This window comes from Triticum aestivum, chromosome 2A (genome assembly GCF_018294505.1).
Source record: "Triticum aestivum cultivar Chinese Spring chromosome 2A, IWGSC CS RefSeq v2.1, whole genome shotgun sequence".
In the NCBI taxonomy this organism is placed as follows: Eukaryota; Viridiplantae; Streptophyta; class Magnoliopsida; order Poales; family Poaceae; genus Triticum; species Triticum aestivum.
In genome coordinates this window covers 749,008,461-749,029,107 of record NC_057797.1, presented here as the reverse complement: position 1 = coordinate 749,029,107, position 20,647 = coordinate 749,008,461, and the positions used below count along the sequence as shown (strand labels likewise).

At 48.7% G+C, this 20,647-nt stretch overlaps 2 protein-coding genes across 2 annotated transcripts; one reads left to right on the top strand and one right to left on the bottom strand.

Annotated features, from left to right (window-relative positions):
• Positions 1-305: 305 nt before the first annotated feature.
• Positions 306-6,660, bottom strand: LOC123190838 (beta-D-xylosidase 4). The gene is made up of 7 exons (XM_044603568.1): positions 6,062-6,660; positions 4,473-4,766; positions 3,011-3,180; positions 2,792-2,889; positions 1,827-2,174; positions 1,315-1,731; positions 306-1,200 (listed from the first exon to the last, which is right to left on the bottom strand). The coding sequence occupies exons 1-7, from the start codon at positions 6,488-6,490 to the stop codon at positions 626-628; spliced, it is 2,331 nt and encodes a 776-aa protein (XP_044459503.1). The 5' UTR covers positions 6,491-6,660; the 3' UTR covers positions 306-625.
• An 8,515-nt stretch (positions 6,661-15,175) lies between these two features.
• Positions 15,176-18,035, top strand: LOC123190837 (programmed cell death protein 2-like). The gene is made up of 7 exons (XM_044603567.1): positions 15,176-15,444; positions 15,686-15,769; positions 16,004-16,095; positions 16,208-16,527; positions 16,608-16,836; positions 16,948-17,152; positions 17,749-18,035. Exons 1-7 carry the CDS (start codon positions 15,349-15,351, stop codon positions 17,848-17,850), a joined length of 1,128 nt encoding a protein of 375 aa, XP_044459502.1. The 5' UTR covers positions 15,176-15,348; the 3' UTR covers positions 17,851-18,035.
• The last annotated feature ends 2,612 nt before the right edge of the window (positions 18,036-20,647 follow it).

Genomic DNA, 20,647 nt, shown 5'->3' with positions numbered 1-20,647 from the left:
TGTTTTTTTTTCTCCAGTATATCCTGACAGGTATAGAACTTTTTATACACGTATACCACTTGATAATGTTTGTTGCCAAAAAGTTTTGGCATTTTTGAATATTTTTATAATTACATATATGCACCCGAAAGCCAAACGTCAACCTACCAAGGGAGAGATAACGATGCAGTGGTTTTTTTCGAAAAGAGGAAAAGATCCTGGCCTCTGCATCCAGTGATGCAAGCACCCATAAAAAACACCGAGATTAGCACATGAAACAAATGTGAGTTGAATTGTTTTTTTTTTGTAAAGTGAATCGAACGGAATTGAGTGGATGAAATGAGGTATTTCCCCTTCCAATAAATTACAGTTGAGAGACGCCATCAAAGATTACAGTTGCAAATCGTCCCTCCAATTCCAAACGAATCAAATCGAATTTAACAACCGCAACAAAACAACTCCCAAAGCCCCCCGTGGATCCAATTCTTTCTTGTATCAACAAGAGGCCCATTGGTTATTTCACCTCCCTTAAATCAATTCCTACGGCCCATTCCCCCCGTCGGTCCATCCAAATCCATCATTTTTTTCCCCTATCAAATGAAACCGATCCTCCCTACGTGGAATTTTCTTTGATCACCCTCGGCCATCAGACCCGTAGCTCCACGGTGTGCTTGAGGTCGCCGACGTGCAGCGTGTGGCCGCCGAGCGCCACCTTGCGGCCGCCCAGCTCGTCCGCCACGCTCAGGTCCCTGCACACGTCCACTCTGAACGCCACCGTGCCGGCCTCCCCGGGCGCCAGCGACACCTTCTCGAACCCGAGCAGGTGCTTCGCCGGCGCGTTGTGCGCCGACGGCGGCGACGAGAACAGCAGCACCGAGTGCGCGCCGGCCACCTCGCCGGCGTTCTGCACCCGGAGCTTCACGTCGAAGGCCAGGTCCTCGCAGTGGTCGCCCGCGGCCTCCACCGACGCGCACTCCTCGGCGCGGCACGGGTGGTCCTCGGCCAGCTGCATGGACACGTACGACGGCGGCGCGGCCACGAGGCTGTGGGACATCTTCGTGTAGCTCAGCCCGTCACCGAAGGCGAACACCGTGTCTCCCGTGTAGAACCGGTACGTCCGCCCCGGGTAGCCCGTCGACGTGTCCGGCCGCATCCGCATGTCCGTCATCTTGACCGTGTCGGCGTACGACGCCGGGTACCACGTCACCGGCAGCCTCCCACCTGCGCGTCCATGACCAAAACAGAGTGCTCGGTCGTCAGAGAATGCTCGGCATAATGTGGTGACCACTGACGAGCACCTGAGAGAAAATGATGCAGAGACGGAACGGCACTTACTTGGGTTGTGGCTGCCGAACAGGATGTCGGCAATGGCGGCGCCGCCGGCTTCGCCGGGGTAGCCGACCCAAAGAATGGCGGAGATCTTGTCGCTGGCCTTGGCGAACGAGATGTCGAACGGCCCGCCGGACATGACGACGAGGATGACAGGGCCCCTGGAGGCGTTGGCGACGGCCGACACGAGCTGCGTCTGCTGGCCCGGCAAGAGGAGGCTCGTCCTGTCCAGGCTCTCGCGCTCAATGGACTGGTCGGCGCCGACGACGAGCACGGTCACGTCGGCACTGGCCGCGGCCGCCACGGCGGTGCTGAGCTGGAGGCTGTTCCCGCTGCAGCCGACGTTGGTGCACCCCGGCTGGTACACGGTGTTGACGTTGGCGCCCAGGCCCTGGAGCGGCGTCGTGTACTTGCACGGCGTGCCTGGTGGCATTGTCAGTACACAAACACTTTAGTCCACCTGGTGAAGCTGATCATAGTATCAAGTTGTGAACAGCAGTGAGAAATTTGATTGATACCTTCGTAGTTGCCGATCATGGTGAAGCTGGCATTGGCGTTGGGCCCAATGACGGCCATGGACTTGATGGACTTGGCCGAGAGCGGCAGCGCGCCGTTGTTCTTGAGCAGCACGATGCCCTGGCGCGCGGTCTCGCGCGCCAGCTCCCGGTTGGAAGACGTGCACACGTCTTTGGGGCCGAGGCTGCCGAAGGCAAGCTCCCTGGGGTCGCCGTCGAAGAAGCCCAGGCGCATGAGCATGATGAAGTTGTTGGTGATGGCCCGGTCGACGTCCTCCTCCGACAGCTCGCCGGCCTGCACCGCCGCCACCGTGTGCTCTGCCAGGAAGTTGCCGCAGTTGAGGTCCAGCCCTGCCGCACCCAATTAGGCAATGTCAGATATCAAAAATTTCAGAATTCCGAATTTGCTCAACACAAAACTTTTGAAGTTTCACGAGGAAATGTTCAAATTATTTGACATGTCTCGTCCTCAGGTAGAAGAATTTCTATTTTCTTTCTGTTTCTGCTTCATCTATATGTTGTTTGGAAAATTGAAGCAAAATGACAGACATGAAACAGAGAAACAATAAAAGCTACTAGTACTACATAGTACACACTTGAACATGTCTGGATCGCACTTATGTTTAGGGACCATGGATGATTTAATTGCAAGCTGGATCTGCAAGAACAGTAGCATGTATAATTGCGTGGACACAACCGGGGATAATTTCTTGAGGTCGGTCAGGATGCAAGTTGTCAAGGTCCCTTAAGCTTTAAAAAGTTGTTGCCAAGAGCCCATCAATTACACCGGACCGGACGCCCTAACAACTCGATGGCTACCGCTAATCTCGACTCGTACTGATTGCATAACTGCTGCTAGGGGTCGCACTAACAGTAATAGATCATCATCCAAACATCTGCATTGTCTGTACTACATTTGCACTGGATATGTATAGTTGGATGATGTGTATTGTGACGAATGGACGGACCTGATTTGATGGTGATGGCGGCGGCCTCCTCGGGCGTCTTGGTGTAGTGCTGCTGGGTGTAGAGCACGTCGACGGAGTCGCAGTCGGACACGATGTATCTGCAGCCAGAACCAAACAGAGATGCATATGCCATCAGAAATTCAGAATGTACATGGTCTTCTCTGAAACTAACTGCTAGCGTACACCATCTTGCGACATGAGTAGGGCAAGATGAGGTACCCGTTGAGCTTCCAGTCCCCTCTGATGACTCCGGAGAGGAGGTCTTTGTCGGCGCAGGTGGGCTTCCCGTTCACCTTGTTGTAGGAGCACATGACGCTGGCCACATTGCCGTCCAGCACGCAGCTCTTGAACGGCGGCTGGAACGTGTCGTCCAGGTCCTGCTGCGACACCTGAATTTCACAAAACACACAAGGGAAAACTGTTACAGGATTGCAGTTTTCTGCCATTACTTTCTGTTTTTCTTTCTACTTGTTAGTTTACAGCTTCTAGTGTGGATTTTCAGAAAGCTTGGCATGTTGCTTCTCTCAAAATCTGATGGAGTGGAGTTGCACGTACAGTGAGTGGTGAGTGACTATGCTTTGAATACTTTTGAGCAGTGATTGCAGCAGGCTCACATGCACGGTATCTATCTAATACGACACCCATGATTAGGCGCGCGCCATTATATAACTTTATCTGCTAGTGCTCACATACTACTAAAATACACACAAAAACACAAATGACTCTGCTCCTGTTTCTGTCCTTTGAGAATTATAGAACACGCACTACCGTACCCTTGATGCATAGGAAACTGAATTAGATTCTGGGACAAGGGCTCCGAGACGCTGCCAGAGAGGTGCAAATGCAGCGTTGTTTTAGACAAGGTTTTGGGCGATGGGTGTTTGTCTGCCCGGATCTGCCATTTTTCAGTGCCCGGATCTGCCATTTTACCAGGATCTGAGGTGTTAACAACTCGCAACTTGCTTTTCTGTATGCACCTACACGTGTCCAGACATTCCCTCATTCCTTAGTTAAGTGTACAATGATTAAGCTAGAAGTGTCTTGCATAATTTACTAAATTTGCAGTGGGGTGGACGAGGGTGCAAACTGTTGCAACTAGCAGTAGAAACCAGCATGTTGCTGTCAACCAAGAAGGCGGTAATTTTACTTGAGCGGGGCGAATAGAGAAACTAACGATGCTGTTTGTCGGTGTCGCTCAGCATCGTAACCATGCGAGAAACGGATCCAATTTAGTAGCACAGCTCTGAGTGCCAGTGCACTGATTCGAGCTATATCTAGCTAGCTACCAATAAGGAATGGCGATGGGTCGATTAGTACTACTCCCTCCGTTCACTTTTGTAAGTCGTTTCAGACAATTTAAAATAGGCTGTTTTGCACATTGTCTGAAATGTCCTCAAGGTCTTATAAAAGTGAACAGAGGAAGTAGTAAATTAACCAAAGGGAAGTAGGCCTTGCCGACGCGCTTTTGTCAGTCAGTAGTGTACTGCTACTGGGTACAGCAAGCTAGCACACTCATTTACTCGCACGTCAGAGACGCAGAACGGTAAGCGTTCATGGCCATCAAGCCAATCATGGCAGCCAGCCAGGCAAAGTAACCCAAAATAAGCTACTTCACCTAGCTACACGAAGTGAAGCGAGCAAGATTATTCTTGGTGAGTCAATCGCAATGCAATGGTAGTACCTTGGCGTCGAAGGTGTAGCGCTCGACGCCCTTCCAGTTGTCGACGTCGTAGGCGGTGTAGTGCTTGCAGCAGGCGGCGACCTTGAGCGCGCCGTCGACGACGCCCGCCGCGCCGGCGTCCTGGAGGCCGGTGACGTATCCGACGGCGTACTTGCTGGCGAGCAGCGGGTCCTCGCCGGGCGTCTCCTGGCCGCGGCCCCACCGCGGGTCCCGGAAGATGTTGATGTTGGGGCTCCAGAAGGTGAGCCCCGCCAGCCCCACGTTGTGCATCGCCCGCGCCTCCGTCGACACCACCTGCACGCGCCATTGGCAAACCACACGAGGAAGAAAAAACCGTCAGAATTCAGAAATGATTCAGACAACAATGTCGACGACGACCCATGCACGCACGGGTCGGCACGGTGCACTCAAGTGGTAGTAGCTAAGCTTAAATTAATCGACTTGTTAATCTCCAAAATGGCATCAAAATCCAGGCATCTGCTGCCTACAAGCATGCTGAAACGGCACTTTTCCCAAACTCGACGAGGACAAGAGCTAGCTGGTGACGGTGGTGGAGTCTACGACGATTTGCACTTGGAAAAAAAAGCTGCTTCATATGGGACCTCAAATTGATACCCCCGGTACTGCTACCAGGTATTATGATTGGGGGCACTCGTTCCTGAATTACTAATCCCCACCCAGACAGCGACGCCTCAACCAGGAACGGAGAAAAATCTCAAGAGAAAGGCATTTTCCTTGCTGACAGGCTGCCATGGACTACGTGCTCACCGCTAGCGTCCAATCAATGCAAATCCACGGACGGAAAGACAGTATCATCTAGGGTGGGGTGGAGATAAAACTCCTCCATGTCCCTGCACATGGAGAGTCGTGGAGGAGCACTGTGCAGTGTGGCCAGTCCTCCGTGATACACTGGACCTAATTATGATTCCTTGAGCGCGTATTATTACTGCTCCGTGATACACTGGACCTAATTATGATTCCTTCAGCGCGTATACACCAGCCTCTCTCCATGCCATGGCATGGCAAGGAAGAAGCGAAAACGCATGCATACTCCTCCCTCTCTACGCTAGCTTTAGATTTAGACTGAGCAAAAGTATTGCTTCCGGTAACAAAAACGCATCGCATGCTGCGGCGCCGGCGCTGCTTTTCACAGCACGCTAGGTTTAGCAGCTGCAGCTGCAGCAGCAGCGTTAAATGTTAAATGCATGCCGCGCGTCGCTCGCCAATGGCAGCCAAAGTCGCCGGCCGGCCGGCCGGACGGAATAATGTAATCCAGAGCCCGTACCCAATGCAGTACCAAACGGCATCGCACGAGCTAACGGAAAGACGCAAAAGCAAGGAACAGCATTCCCTGACGCCTGATCCACACTTGCACCCATCGAATCTCCGCTCCCCAACCCCAATCCACCACCACCAACCCGCACCCACAGTCCACAAAGCTCGCCGGGGCAAGCAACCGCAATGCGGACGGCGGCGGCGAAGGACAGATTCGCATGCTTCCTTTTCGCCGCCGGTGCAAGTAACGGTGATCGAACCAAAACTAAACGAAACGAAACAGGGGGCGCGAGGTCGGTGACTGAAAGACTGACCTCGCCGATGGCGCGGAAGAGGGAGGCGTTGAAGGAGGCGGCGGTGAGGATGGGCTGCGGGAAGCTGGTGGCGCCGGGCACCAGCGGCGAGAACCGGGTGCCGGGCCCCACGTAGGACACCCCGTGCAGCGCCTCGGACCACCACTCGTAGGCCGGGATGCCCAGCCGCCCCAGCGCCGGCTGCTTGTTCACCAGGAACCCCACCTTCTCCGCCAGCGTCAGCCGCGACACCAGGTCCTTGGCGCGCGCCGACGCCGACGCCTTCCGGTTGCAGAACCCGTAGGACGCCAGCGTCGCGTTCGACGCGTCGCACGCGAACACCGGCGTCTGCGCCTCCGCCACCTCCACATTGCCGCCCCAGCTCAGCATCACCGTGGCCACCAGCAGCAGCGCCACGGCCAGGAACGGAGGACGCCCCGCCATGGCCATTGCTCCCAGTGCTAGCTAGGCCTCCTCTCCGTCCTCTGCCAAGCACTGGCACTGGCGATATATAGAGTGGTCTGGTGGTTGCGAGCCGAGAGCGTGGCGTGGGCGTGGGCGTGAGCTGGAGCGGCCCGTGAGGGGGACGGCGGTGGCGGGCGAGGCTTTGTTTTCCCCGTCCCGCCTCCACTCTTGTCGCAATTTGTGGTTTGTACTCTACCCAGCCCGTGAGCGATGCCATTCTTGGAGCCATCCGTCCATGCATTCGTTTCAACGCGCCTCACAAACTTCTTCCCCCTCTGCCGGAGTACGTTGCAACAACAACCAGAAGTCCAGAAGTCGGTGCCGTTTCTTCGTGACAACAAACATGTACGTGTCCTCGCGTGTGATGTCAAGCGAGCAAAGTCCGCGCGTTTTCTGACCTGTGACTTGAATTTTTTGGTTTCTAGAGCGAGTTTGAACGGCGGTGCGCTGATTCAGATGTGGCCGTGGGACGCTTTAGACTTGACAATGCGGCTCGTGGCAAAGCGGCAGGGCGTAAAGGTGGCACTTTGAGAATCTCAACGTGGTGGATGGCGGTTGATGGGTGCCGGTGGTTAACGAAAGAAAGCAGGGGTTGGAAAGCTGCTTTTGCCGTGAACGTACGCAGATGCGATCTGGTTTATTACTTCCAGCCGGGGTTGGTAATTACCACTGTGAAAGCAAGGTATACTTCAATCAAGAACTAAAATGGGATAGTGTGACGGCACGGGTTGGGGACGGAGATTCGATTGATCGGCCTCGGGCGAAACAGTGCGGTGGACGGTGCTTGCCCGCCTGTAATGGAGGCGAAACGACGAATAATCGATGACCGATCGGCACCAAGATGTATGATGAGGAATGAATGAGCATTGTGCGTAACCTACGAACGTCCGGTGGTTGGGTCACCACCTCAGCTGGGTTCGACGGATCTGATCTGATCCGAGCCGATGAATCATATCATGGCCCTAATCCGATGAGAGAGTTTCAGACCATCACACATGCAATGAGAGGCAGTCAGTCAGGCAGGCAGCCGCGGATCGATTGTGTTGCGTTACCGTTAGGTGGGGGGTCTGGTCTCTGGGGGCCAACTACGTTCCAATGCTCGGGTCGCCTCACGCGTGATGGGCGCCTCATCACCTGGACCATCGGTGGTTACGCATACCGTTTTCGTCTTGGTCGGCCACCCGCAGGCCGTACGTACGTGTTCATACAAAATCAAACGGATATACACGCGCTTCAATCAATGATGCTTTTCTCTTTGGCGTCCGTCCACGAGATTTAGATCATGTTATCCTTGAGATCACGCGAATCGCCGCCACCAACACACAGCACTCGTTTCTCCAAAATTCACAAGAAACAAATGCAGACCGAGCTTCAGAACGTGTGCTAACTCTTGGGATTAGCATGTACACGCATGTGTTTCTTCTGAACCTCTGGCGTACGTACATGTCCTCATCGAGCCAAATCCCGTCCTTTATCCATCGGCATATCTCGTGATTGATACGTGTTCATATACCTCGACAGCAACACACGTCGGAATCACATGTGCTAATTAACTCTCGGGATTAGCTCCGGGCAAACGGTCCCGCACGCTGAGGTTACCCGGCGACCAACCAGCCAACCAACCATGAACCCGCATGCTCATCAAAGAGATTTCTTTTCGTCCACGACGCCGGGCGAAATTACGTGCAGCGGGCGGTGGTTTCCCTACGGAGGAATGCCGAACCAGGGGGCGATGCCTGCCTTGCTTTCCCCGGCAACTCGATCGGTCCCGTCGTCGTCGATCTCGCCGTCGCCGGTCAATATGCGATATGCGATGCCGGTACGGTGGTGCTACGTACGTTTGGTGGCCTTTCAATTTAGGGGTCTTCTGGTTGGTTTTACCTGCACTGCACGCTCGGTTTGGACGCCGATCGGTCGACGATCTCTTGCGTCGGGAGCACGGAGGGTGTGCTCTAGTAGTGGCTTTCCAATAGCGGGAATGCGTAACGGAGCTGCGGCCTGCGGGTTGGGAAGATTGCGTGGGTACGACGCCGACATGCCGGGGTTGATCCAAAGGCGTCGTCAGTGTGCACTGTGCAGCCTTGCAGTTGCGGTGCAGGTGCGGCGGGGCTGATGGGATCGTTGGGGTTGTCGGGGAAAATGTCAACGGAAAGTATGCTGGAAATTCATGCATGCTTTTCATGCACTGGTAGCCTCTTTCGTTAATTCGTTTACAACCGGCCCAGGGGAGAAACAGAAAAAAATGTCCACGGAAAGTGGCTTCAAGGACTCAAGAACTTTGTGCATCTTTTGAAAAGGTACGAGCGTGTGACCCTGCCATGCATGTAGCGAATGTCCATATAGGAAAAATATGCAAATATAAGATATCTCCAACGCCGTGTCGTAGATCGGACAGATTGTCCCTCGCGTCCCGTGGCCGTGTCCACTAAGGAACTAGTTGTGTCCCTCATGTCGCCTCCTCCAAGGCGACCGAGGGCACTAACCTTAGCCCCCACCGTCACCCCCCTTCTCTCCCCTCTCCCCTCACCGTCCCAAGAGGTAGCCACCAGGGAAGCCTGTGCGCCGCCGGCGAAGAGGACAGCAGGGATCTCGCGTCCCACAGTCATGGCACTACTGCCTGGAGGGGCGGTGCACCGCGGCGCGAGATCTTCCTACAACGGCTACTCCTCCAGGCCCCGTGGCGTCACTCCGGTGACAATGTGGAGACGACGGACTCGACAGAGATCTACAATGCAAGGCCCCGAAGCAGCGGCTCCAGACACGGCGTCGGGAGCGTCCCCTCCATCGGGAATGACGAGCTAGGAGGTGGCTTATGTGGTGGTGCCTGGGGGCGCGGATCAAGGGATCATGTACCCGAGTTCGTCGCTGGAGGCACGTGGCGGTCGGAACTTTCTCCGGCGTCGAAGACACTTGATGCGGGAAATTCACAGTCCTTCGGGGTTTGCGGATCTAAAGCCAGCTGTGGGTTCGGAAAGGCGTGGCCGCCGATGAAAACCGCGCCGACTTTGGACTTTGCCATCGATGGTAGCGCATTGCGTCGTTTCCTTGTTGGAGGCATCATTGTTGCAACTCTCGTCTCCCCACCCACGATGCTCCAGGGGAAACCCTAGATTTGTCTCTCCTGGATCAGACGATGGCAGCGCGCAATGTCGTTTTCTCCTCCTGGGGCCATCGTTTTTTGGAGCATATGCTAGCTAGAGGACAACAGAAGACAACAAAATTGTGTAAATTGATCATCGGGGAAAGAACTTGCATGTCAAGCCGAAGACATGATGACCGAGGAAATTTGTGGACTCCGGCTTCGAAAACCAGATCAGGGGCTACAGACAGTGTCCTAGACTAGGGGGTACCAACCTAGTTGGCCCACAGTCCCCGGGCCGAGCTTATGGCCCACCGATCTCATAAGGAAGGACACCGGAAGCCTTGAATCTTGGCGTAGTGAAGATGGGCTCTGCCGAAGACTTGGCGTGTACCCCAAGGATTGCTTTGGCTGTTGGCGTCTGCTTCGACAACTGGCAACCGACCATGTGTAACCCTAGATACCTTCAGCGCCCTATATAAGCTGAGGGGTTTAGTCTGTAGAGACAGATTGATTCATTACACACCTTACAGTTAGAACATAACATAGAATCTCGAGGTAGATCAAGCTTGTACTCGATACACCATCATCAATACAACCAAAAGCAGGACGTGGGGGTTTTATCTCTTCGAGAGGGCCCAAACCTGGGTAAACAGCTCGGGACCTCCTACCCGAGATCCGCCGTTTTTAGTACCGACAATTGAGATGGTTGCAATACTTTTTGACAGATTATTGGGTGGTTTACCATTGAGGGGTGAGCGACTCTGGCGTATGATCTTGAATTGCTTTCATTCGGTAGGGATCGAAGTTCTTGAGCTCATGGAACCAAGCGTGAACATTTGAGGCAAAAGGTTGAGCCCTTTTGCTCCATGCCTTGAAAAGGATCAACAACAGTGGCGAACCAAGTATCACACAACAATTTGTCCTTTCTCAAATTGAAACTTTCTTCCCTACCATTATTCCATGGGTTGACCGATCGACCGAACGTTCGAATCAAGGCCCGTATGCTCGATATACTAGTCTGGTTGCTATGTGGACGAGTCCAGATGTTAGGTGTACATGCTCGGTTGCTCCGCGTATAGTTTGACCAGGAGTCATCAACTTATCCGTCCTCGAAGCCACCTCTGTCGTGGATGATGTCTAGCGATCTGCCCGTGATCAGTCGGCGTTGCGCCCTGTTGAGACATATGAGTAAACAGAGAGCGGGTACCCCAGTTGATCCACGCCCGACTTCCACGACCGGATAAGCTGCAGTGATCCACGCCCGACGTCCGCGACCAGATAAGCTGCTTACTCCCTGGTCATTTGGACTCGGTGGCACGGTTGTGGGTCGACGAGTTGATCTTACGAGTGGCCACCACCTCTGAATCCTCCTCCTCTAGCTACGACGACCGTCTAAATGGGTCCATGCGGTGAAAATGATGAGATCGGGATAGAGGGCGGTGAAAATGGGCCGGAGTTGTCGTAGCCCTATGTGACGGAGATCCGTGAACACCCACAAACCTTCTCCAGCTTTGCATCCAAATTGTGAGAATTCAATCGTACAAACGCGTCCATGAACATACGGGGCACCTTGTTGGACGGCAAAAAGTGGTGTGGACGCGTCGATACAAACGTTTTGAATTGCGCTGGATCTGGTGATCCGGATCCCGACCCGATCGTGGCGGCACGCTGCCGATACAGAAAAGATGCACCGCGACAAGAGAGCGCGCGCGCCCGCCCAGCAATGGGTGCACGCACGTGATACTACCAGGACGGCAGGATGGACGGGAGGGACACGCCCAGAACACGCGGTTCCAGTTCTAGCTAGGCACCGCCATTTCTCGGAACCACCACCGCGAGTGAATTCCATTTTTTACCCTGTAGTTGTACATTTGTGACACATATTACCCTATTTAGTGGAACTTTTATCGAAATGTCAGATTTTGGAGACTTTTAACACGGTTTTACCTCAGTTTTACATTTTGTTTGTTTATGGTCGATAGGATCGGCATGTTGCGTCATTGATTCGTAAAAAAAACTGTAAGGATTGGAGGGGATCATTGGCGATCTTGTCCAAGCTTTTCTTGTCTATCTGTTCCACTTCTTGTGGCCGTCCACATGTTTTTGGATACAGGGCGTCACCTCACACCTTACCTGATGGACACGCATAAAAAAACGAGGGTCCAAAGATTTTAAAAGGGGTATTCTAGACGAATTTTCACTCGAAGGGGTAATTAGTGTCACAAATGTATAAATATGGGATAAAAAGTGGAATTCACTCACCACCGCTGCCAGCAGAAAAGCAGAGGAGTGCATGTGCAATTGTGCATCCATGCATGCACGATCAGGGCTGCCCGGCAAGCGGCCAAGCCGGCGCATGCCCACATGCCCCACGGCGTCGTCCTGGAAGCAAGCCGGAACTGAGCGCGCGCGGTTGCTCGTCGAGATCCCGTGACTCGCTCCATCGCGTCCTAGGTAGTGGTAGGACCGTAGGATTATGTATGTACGTGCTCATGTCAATGTCACGGACGGGAAGCAATTCATACATGTTCCGTCAGACTGTCACACACTCACACGTACGCATTCCAACAGATCAGGCACTTGTCGCCGCCCCTGCATCTGTCGTGTGATAGATATGAGGTGGCACCGCACGCCCATGATTTTATGAAAGAAAGATGCCCCCCGAGGCTGCATTCAGTCACGCAGCATCACCGGAGCTCATGTCAATGAAGGCTTCAGCTCCCGGCCACCGGGAGAAGGCGACGACAGAGATTAACAACGGCTAATGGTTTCTGTGTTCGCAGTGGTGGCTGCACTCGTGTCATCTAGGGACTAGGGTGTAGTGGTGGCGGCGGTTGTTGGTCCGTTCCCTAGCTTTGCCATGGACAGCACACCCACACCCGCAGTTTTTAAAGGAAATTTGTGCATCCGAACTCCACTTCTTGTAGCGATCTGCGTGCCAGGTACTACGATATACTATGAGTGGTGCGTTAGTTATGCTCTCTCAATCAGTCCAAGTATCCTCTCAGCAAGAAATCAACCGAAACATGAACGCATCGGGTTCGGTTAGTTTGCCGGACGCGGCCGTCCAACATTTTTCTTTTCAAATACTCGAACAAGCATATGGGTTTCTTAACGCTATCAGGTGTCCGCGCCCCTCTCCAGTGCTTGTAATCGTCGCTATATGGTCTATGAACATGGGTGTAGTTTGTTTAGCTTATTGTGTTCTTTGTATTCTCATGGTGTTTGATGAATAGATAAAAAGTTTTCGCGTCTCTGTTTTACTCATATCTAAGTGGTCCACAGGGCCGGTCCTGACTTTTCGGAGGCCCGGGGCGAACTTAAAAAGTGGGTCTAATGTAGTGAAAAATATAAATTACATTGATATAAACCACAATCGGCGCCAAAAAAGAAGATACAAAGCATAACATTTTTATGCCCTAAAGAACTCCCTTTTTATTATTACTAAAAATATATATATATCGGATCTAACTTATCTGCTATCACTTTCTTTCTTCTTTCTCAAAATCATGTTTTTAGCCAACATTTTATAAGAAAGGAGTTGAAATACCTGAATTTGTCGGTGAAAAAATAAAAGAAATCCAGCTATCCAATCCCAAGCATATCGGATCTTCCTAGGGTCCACATATCCTCAAATGAGCAACATGTACATAAATAGAAGATCAGTCTGGGAATCGCTAGAAAACAAAGAAAAACAGTACAAAGATCAAGCGGAAAAGGACTATGCAATTACAAGATCTTTGTAGGTCTTTGACCCGAGAAACTGTCCTGTTGCAACTTGCAAAGTGAATGAGCTTATGAAGTGTTGGGCTCTGCCTGTGGCCGTCCGCTAGATGAGAATACTTATATGCAAATCCATAGGGGAGTGAGATGGACAAACTGAAAGTGTATCAAAGAAATCAACTTTAGCGGCAGTATCCATTAATTTGCTAGGCATACTGCATGCTTTGGGAGTAGGAGCGGAACGGGGAACGAGGAGACAGGAAGAAGAAACGACGGTGGCTGGTGTTACGAGATGGGTCGATTGAATCAAAACTGGGACGGTGTCTTTCAGAATTCACGTAACCTACTAGTTTTTTCTAGCAGAACGTAACCTAGCTGATTGGGCTACATGCTTTAAGGCCCATTTTGTTCGGTTGTGTAGCATATGTGCACAGGGTTGGGCCCCCCATTGGGCTGGGCCCTAGGGCGTTGCCCTTCTTGCCCCTACCCAGGGCCGGCCCTGGTGGTCCACGGACATAGGGTTTAGGGTTATGTCAAAAGTAATGGGAAAAGGAGGAAAATCCGGTTCGAAAATAACATACGCCTCGTTAGGCCACTTTTAGAGTTGTTCACGGCCTCGTATAGCACCACTTGCATAGCCCATCAATGTATGGTTACCCCAGCATCTTTTTAATTTTTGCGAATTTCTTTGAAATTGCGGAATTTTACAAGTCTTGATTTTTTTTCCAAAATCAGGATTTTTCTTAAATTTGTGAACTTATTTTTTTTCTCAAATTCCATGAACCTTTTTTCCAAAAAAATGAACTTCTTATCCGACCTAGGTGAATTTACTCAAATTTGTAAACAAATCTCCCAAATTTCACAACTTTCTGAAATTCATGAACATTGTTTTGAAGTCATGATTTTTTCTTTCAAATTCATGACATTTTTTCATTTTTTGTTTTCATGGTTCTTTGTGAATATTTTCTAAAAGTCAATGGTCAACCGATCAGCAGTGGACCGATCCAACAGCGACCAATCAACCTCGATCAGAGAACCGGGAAAACCGGAGGTCCGGATCGAACGCTCACGAGGGGGGCTTGTGAGCACTGGTTACCCTTCCTGGCGCTTAAGGCGCTGGGAGGAGGTCTTGCAATCGTTAGTGCTGCGACTGCTCACGTGCGTAAGTACATGGCCGACCCATTAGGAGTCCTTCCCACGCGAAGTGATTGAACAAGAAATAGCAGTTTTGGAAACCTTCTAGAAGGTTCAAAGTTTTCCTTTTCGAAATTTTCTCTTCTTTTTATTTTTTCTTTGTTTTATTTATTTATTTTTTTGTTTCTCTTTTTATTCTTTTATTTCGTTTATATATTCATAAATTTCACTCAATGTTAAAAAAAGTTAGAAAATTTTAAAATGTCGCTATTTACAATAATAATGGGGATTTCAAAAAATGTTTTCACGCTTTTTTCTTCATGTTTTCCAAAAATCTTCAGAAATTCAAAAGTGTTCACGTTGAAAAAGTGGTCAAAATATTTTAAAAACCGAAATTTAAAACGGTTTTCGCTTTTGAAAAAAATTCAAATTGTTCCAAAAATTGTTCTGTGAAAATTCTTCGCGAATTTAAAAATTATTCAGTGAAATGATTTTTGATTTATTCTTTGTAAATTAAAAATTTATTTATTTAATGATATTCGAAAATAATTCGGTGAAAATTATTATTATATTTTATGAATTCATGAATTTGGCAAAATTTCAGTGAACGGGATTTTGAAAGCGAACAATGTTTACACTGCACTACCTGATTCAGCCCGTCAGGGTGGGCCATGAGGCCTTCTTTACACTGCAGGGCCTCGTCCCCGCCCATGGCGGTCCAGGCCCTTTCGCAGAACCAGGCCTGAATAGCTTTCCCCCAGGGAGAGACCACACGGAGTAACCGCTTAACCCCTCTCTCCAGCCGCCGCCGGCCGCCGTCGAGTCCGCGGTCCTTGCCTCCCGCGGCCGTCTGCTAGCTCCGCGAAGCTCGCATCTTTCGAGGGATAGTAGATAGGCGGCAGGTATGGCGGAGGAGGTGCATCTGGGCCTGCCGGGGCCGTGGGCGGAGGACTACCGGGAGAAGGCCGACCACTACACCACCAAGATCGGCGGGGTCCCTGTATGCCATCGCTAACTTGTTGTTTTCTTCTCCATCTCTTCTTCAATTTCGTTACCAGAGATGAAGCTATGCTGCCCCTTCTCTTGGGAAGTTGGAAATAAGCCCTCCTGTTATGCTACATGCTCCAATGTGTTCTAGTACCAATTTTATCTTCTGCTACTATCCAAAGGTGGAACGATTTTCCCAAGGGGAGGCTATTGCTAGCTCATGTTTAAGTAATTTTCTGAATCTTTTTCTGTAGGATTGGCCAGCCGAGGATGTGGGGACTGAAGCTGAATCACTCCAATGCAAATTGTGTGGAACCAGGCTCTGCCTTGTTGCTCAGGCGAGTTTTTTACTTTACTGAATTAGCTAAGAATGTTAAGAGCTGAAGCATCTTCTGATGGACGTCCATATAAGGGAATAGAGTACTGTGAATTTATCATCTTTGGACCTACAGACTTAACAGCACCCTAAATTCTTGTCGCATACTAGCTTGTTTCTATGATGGTAGCCAGCACCTATATCTCAGCACTAGTAGTTTTGCCATGTTTTTCTTATATGTGTGTAGTAACTTCAGGTTTATGCTCCTCTTGCGAAGCTTAACATTGAAGAGAGGACACTGTATGTGCTCGTTTGCCCGGCGCCAAAATGCAGCCCTAACACCCAAAGGCAAGCATGTGTCACTTACCATTGGTAGTTTGGTACAATTACATGTTATTCTGATCTTCAGTTTGATTTGAGGTTAGTTTGTCTGACTTCTAATTTTATTTGCTTCTTAAAGTTGGAAGGTCCTAAGGGTTCAGAAGTGCCATACTGGTATGCAATCAAATGATAATGGGGACGGGTCAGTCCAAAGTAAAGAAAAGGTTTGCTCAAATGAGCCAACTCCTTCCTGTTCTGTGGGGAAAAATAATGAAGAAGAAAACAAGAGTTCCAACACCAATGATGATGATTTTGATTTAGATGCCTTGGCTGCAGCACTCGAGCAGGCTGCAACGGTGGCATCCAACACAAAGAAGAAAAGTAAATCAAAGCGTGCTAATAATGTCCCTAGAAAATGCGCTGTAGTGAAGGAGAAAGTAAATGACCTGAGTATACCAGGTGAGGGAAATCTCTGCAGAACTCATTACCATAAGTGTAAAGTCCGAGTGTTTTTGTCTCATGAGATTTTCTTTCTGCAGTTCTTCCTTGTTTCTATATCTATTACGACAAGGAACAGTCGAGGGGGAAAACCAGTGTAGGTTCTAGTAGCTATGAAAAACTTTTGGCAGAAGAGGTAATGGACATGGGTAATGATGAAGAAGAAAAATGGGAAGGAGAAAAGTATGAATATGATAGTGCTCCTGGGGCCGACAGAACTTTCTTAAAATTTAAGAAACGGTTGGATGCATATCCTCAACAATGCTTTAGGTAGAACTCATCATGTCCTTGTTATTATTTGTTATATCATGCTTTTCTCTAAGTATACACCTATTTTAGTTTCAGAACCTGATTCGATTTTTGGTGTCTAATTACCTGCAGGTATTCATGTGGTGGTAGTCCACTGTTGCCTACAACTAACTCACAGGATGTTGGCACATGTAAGCTTTGTGGTTCACAACGTCAATATGAACTTCAACTGATGTCCCCATTATCATATTTTCTCGACCAAGCTGGTGATGGTTCCTCAAATTGTGCACCTAATGCCTGGACTTGGCTGACTCTTGTTATCTACACTTGCTCCAAGGTCTGATCTTAATTTTCAATTTATTGATATTAACTAAATGATGAAGTTCAAGGATCTGTCAAGGCTTGTGCAATACTTAGCAGCAGTCATATCGCTTCAAAACTTGATAAATATATCCATTGTACATCTGCTTTTGGATAATAAATATGTCCAGATTGATGCTCCTTTTTCATTGCTAAAATGAAGAGATAAGAGTAAATACATGGCATGTAAAAGATTTCCTGGAAATACATCAGCCTAAAATATACACTCTCCACACCAAACTCTTATGGAGTGGTTTTTTATTTAGCACGATCCAGATGAATGGAATGGATAGTAGACTAATTAAACTCCACATGCATAATGAGAAGTTGCCTATTAGCAGTTTTCCCCGTTTATTATTGCGGAAATAGGGTTTCCCCCCGCTTTGTATTACAAAGCAACCATCACTGAACAACCAACGAAAGGTGCTGGGACGGAAGCAGCACAGGCACGCCCAAAAGAAAAGAAGGCTGAGAAATGAAAGTTGTGCGCTGTCTTTATTTGTTTGTAGTCAGCTTATCTTGCTGTGTTTTGTTGAGTATATCATATTCCTAACAATAACCTACCGCTCGCAGAGTTGCTGTCCTTCGTCTTGTTGTGGGAAACAGGGCAATTGCTGCTGGGGAGTAGTGGAGGAGGAGATAATGATGCAGGAGGATGAAGCATGTAACGCGTGATGTGTTAAGCTATCTGTAATCTTGTGTGTTTTCATTGTTCTTGTACTCTGTCAATTTGACAAGTCAGTTTTGTAGGACTCCACCGAAGTACCAAACTTGTTAATAATAATTCGTCTTGAATTTCTCGTGGTGTAACTATCAGAATGGAATGATTATGTGAACATTATTGGAAGTTAAATTCTAAATGTTGAGTTTTTTTTTAAAATAATACACAAGTGGCACATCCAGGAGACTGTGAAACAACCATATACCATTGAGCTATACATTAAGCGAAACACCAGCGCTTTCAACTTGTTCACAGGTGCAAAAGGCATGTCATTGTCCTCCTCTTGCTTCCATCATATCATTGAGCAGGCCTTTGTCCTCCTCTTTAATTCTATATATGATGAGTTTGTCCTGTAATTCTAAATCATGTAAGTATTTTATTTGCTTGCCATTGGTTTCATGTATAATTAGAGCACAATGAGCTTCTATAGAAAGGGAAAGGAATTTGGGTATGTGAGACTGTTTGAATGCACCTGTTTGTTTCTGCTCTATGTTGGCGCATGGTATAAACAGTGCATCCCTCTAAGTCTCTCCAAGAGTTGATATGCTTCGGAATCTAGCCGGCTCGATTGCGCCGGGCTCAAGACGTCAACATAAAGGAGAGGAGCAGGATTAGCAGGGCGTGTGGTGTTAGAGCCCATCGTCTTGGGATTGTCCATGTAAGAATGCTTTGTGATCAGCTGGACCCGCAGCAACCGCAGCCATCATGGGCGCGGTCGGGAAGGAAGGCTACAGACTTTGTTTTTTTGTTATCTCGTTTTGTGTCTTTTTATCTCCCGTTGCAACGCACGGGCATGTTTATACTAGTATAAAAACTAGAACATGAAGGCGCGCGTTGCCACGCCCGCCTATCTTGAAGGTTAGATTGTAGTCATGAGGAAAAATATTGGTAGTGAAAGAGAATGAATTTAGGGTATAGAACACAACACACATTGCCGTGCATGCAGCCTGAAAGATAGTGCAACCAGTACACTTAGAATGCATACACATAGTCAATAATTGAGCCCCTAAAATGCACATAATTAAAAGTTCTTACACTCACCCAATTTATGGAATTAAACTGATTAAGTTGAACTAATAACTTGAGGTGGTGTGAACAAAACAATATATGCATGGTTATGTTTGTTTTCTGCACTATTATTCATGATAAGAAGCAAATGCACTTCTCTATTATTGAAGCAAAGATATGCTAGAAACATGGAGAAACGGTTGATGTACCTGGGAATACAAAAATCAAGAGCCATTAGCAGATGTGTTTAAGTTTATGGATTGATGTACGCTACTATAGGTAGAAGAAGCACAACAGAACTTGTTTGAACAATTTCTTGGCAATAGATTCAGTCTTAGAGAGGTAAATGAAGATTTCATATGACACAAGTAGTGATGTAACCAACCTTTTTTATCTCATTTCCTAATAGAACACGTCGTTGTAGGGGCCGATGGTACGTTTATCAAAAAAGAGAAACCTATGGTAGGTTTGAATGTTTGGCAGCATGAACAGTGCAACGAGAGGGCTTAGACCCTAACAAATTAGAAATACTTGTCAATGAGCCATTGTTTGTACTTCATGTGGAATGGTTCAGTGAAGTATTTATCGGCACATTCTACGCCAATATCACACGGCTTTGCTAACATAATTTGAACCACAAGTATAGACATTCTGAAACTGGGATTTATCCAAACCCTATCTAACAAGAGCAATGGGAAAATCTGGAAGCGAGAGGCTCAAGAACGGACTGCCAGCTGTGCCGAGAATCCCATATTAGCCCGGCTGACATAAGCGGAAGGAATATCAATAGAAGATATTTGTACACACGAACTGGAAGTAGTAAAAGGGGCAATCAAAACGCAGGTTTACAAAAACTTGTCTCAGGATCATAATGTCGTCTAAGAGACACAACAACCGGTGGAGGAAGTGATCAATCTTTTTTCGGCAAGATGAAGGGATCAACTTGTTTTTTTTTTTGAGGGAAAGAAGGGATCAACTTGTAGGGCATAAGAGATCTACCGGTGGATGATGGACCAACGATGCGGCCGGGAGGAGCGGAGATAGCATCCGCCGCCGGTGCTGAGCTGAATTGTGCCATCTTTTTTCTTTTGAGGGTTTTCTTTCGATGGTGGAGTACGCACCAAACACATGGAAGAATCCCGTAACTGGCTACATGGGCTTTTGGCCGCTGATCGGCCCATCAAACGAGGTGATCCCTACCTCGGCCTGTGGAGCAGCAGCCCGACTACATGTGTGCTGAATGGATTGCGACATGGTGAAAATGACCTGTTGCGCTGGGTGGGACGACGACTCGATCTGATTCGTTACTGTAGGTTGATCTGACGGCTGACGACGCCAAAACGCTGTGGTGGCTCATAGGTGGTTGAGTTATACTGTTTAGTAATAAGTAGAAACCTAACAACTAACATGTGCAACAGAGAAGAAAAAAAACAGTCCATTTTCATGTTTTAGCTCACTGGCCATCCGCTGACAGTTTCGGGTTTAATACCAATATTTTTACCAACAAATCCAATAAATCGGTTTACAAATCTTAAAAAAAAACTAACTGTGGTGGTTGGTGTCTCGATTTTTGTTTCTTAAGGGAGTGTGTGTCAGTTGTCTATTCCAAGAATAGATTGGATCTATCAAGTTGCACTTTATATTTCTTTTTAGATAACGGGAAAGTTAAGTCCCTGCCGACTGGACATTAGCAATAGGCACGTACGATGTCTATCTCCATACTTTAGTTTCTGTTTATAAAAA

What these genes read in the sequence shown, in the direction of transcription:
- LOC123190838 (XM_044603568.1), bottom strand. Translation starts at nt 6,490, where the DNA reads ATGGCCATGGCGGGGCGTCCTCCGTTCCTGGCCGTGGCGCTGCTGCTG. An exon ending in CGCCATCACCATCAAATCAG is followed by an intron (nt 2,175 to 2,791) that starts GTCCGTCCATTC and finishes TGGGTGCGGCAG; the next exon opens with GGCTGGACCTCAACTGCGGC. An exon ending in CATGATCGGCAACTACGAAG is followed by an intron (nt 1,732 to 1,826) that starts GTATCAATCAAA and finishes CAATGCCACCAG; the next exon opens with GCACGCCGTGCAAGTACACG.
- LOC123190837 (XM_044603567.1), top strand. Translation starts at nt 15,349, where the DNA reads ATGGCGGAGGAGGTGCATCTGGGCCTGCCGGGGCCGTGGGCGGAGGAC. An exon ending in AAATGACCTGAGTATACCAG is followed by an intron (nt 16,528 to 16,607) that starts GTGAGGGAAATC and finishes TTCTTTCTGCAG; the next exon opens with TTCTTCCTTGTTTCTATATC. An exon ending in TATCCTCAACAATGCTTTAG is followed by an intron (nt 16,837 to 16,947) that starts GTAGAACTCATC and finishes AATTACCTGCAG; the next exon opens with GTATTCATGTGGTGGTAGTC.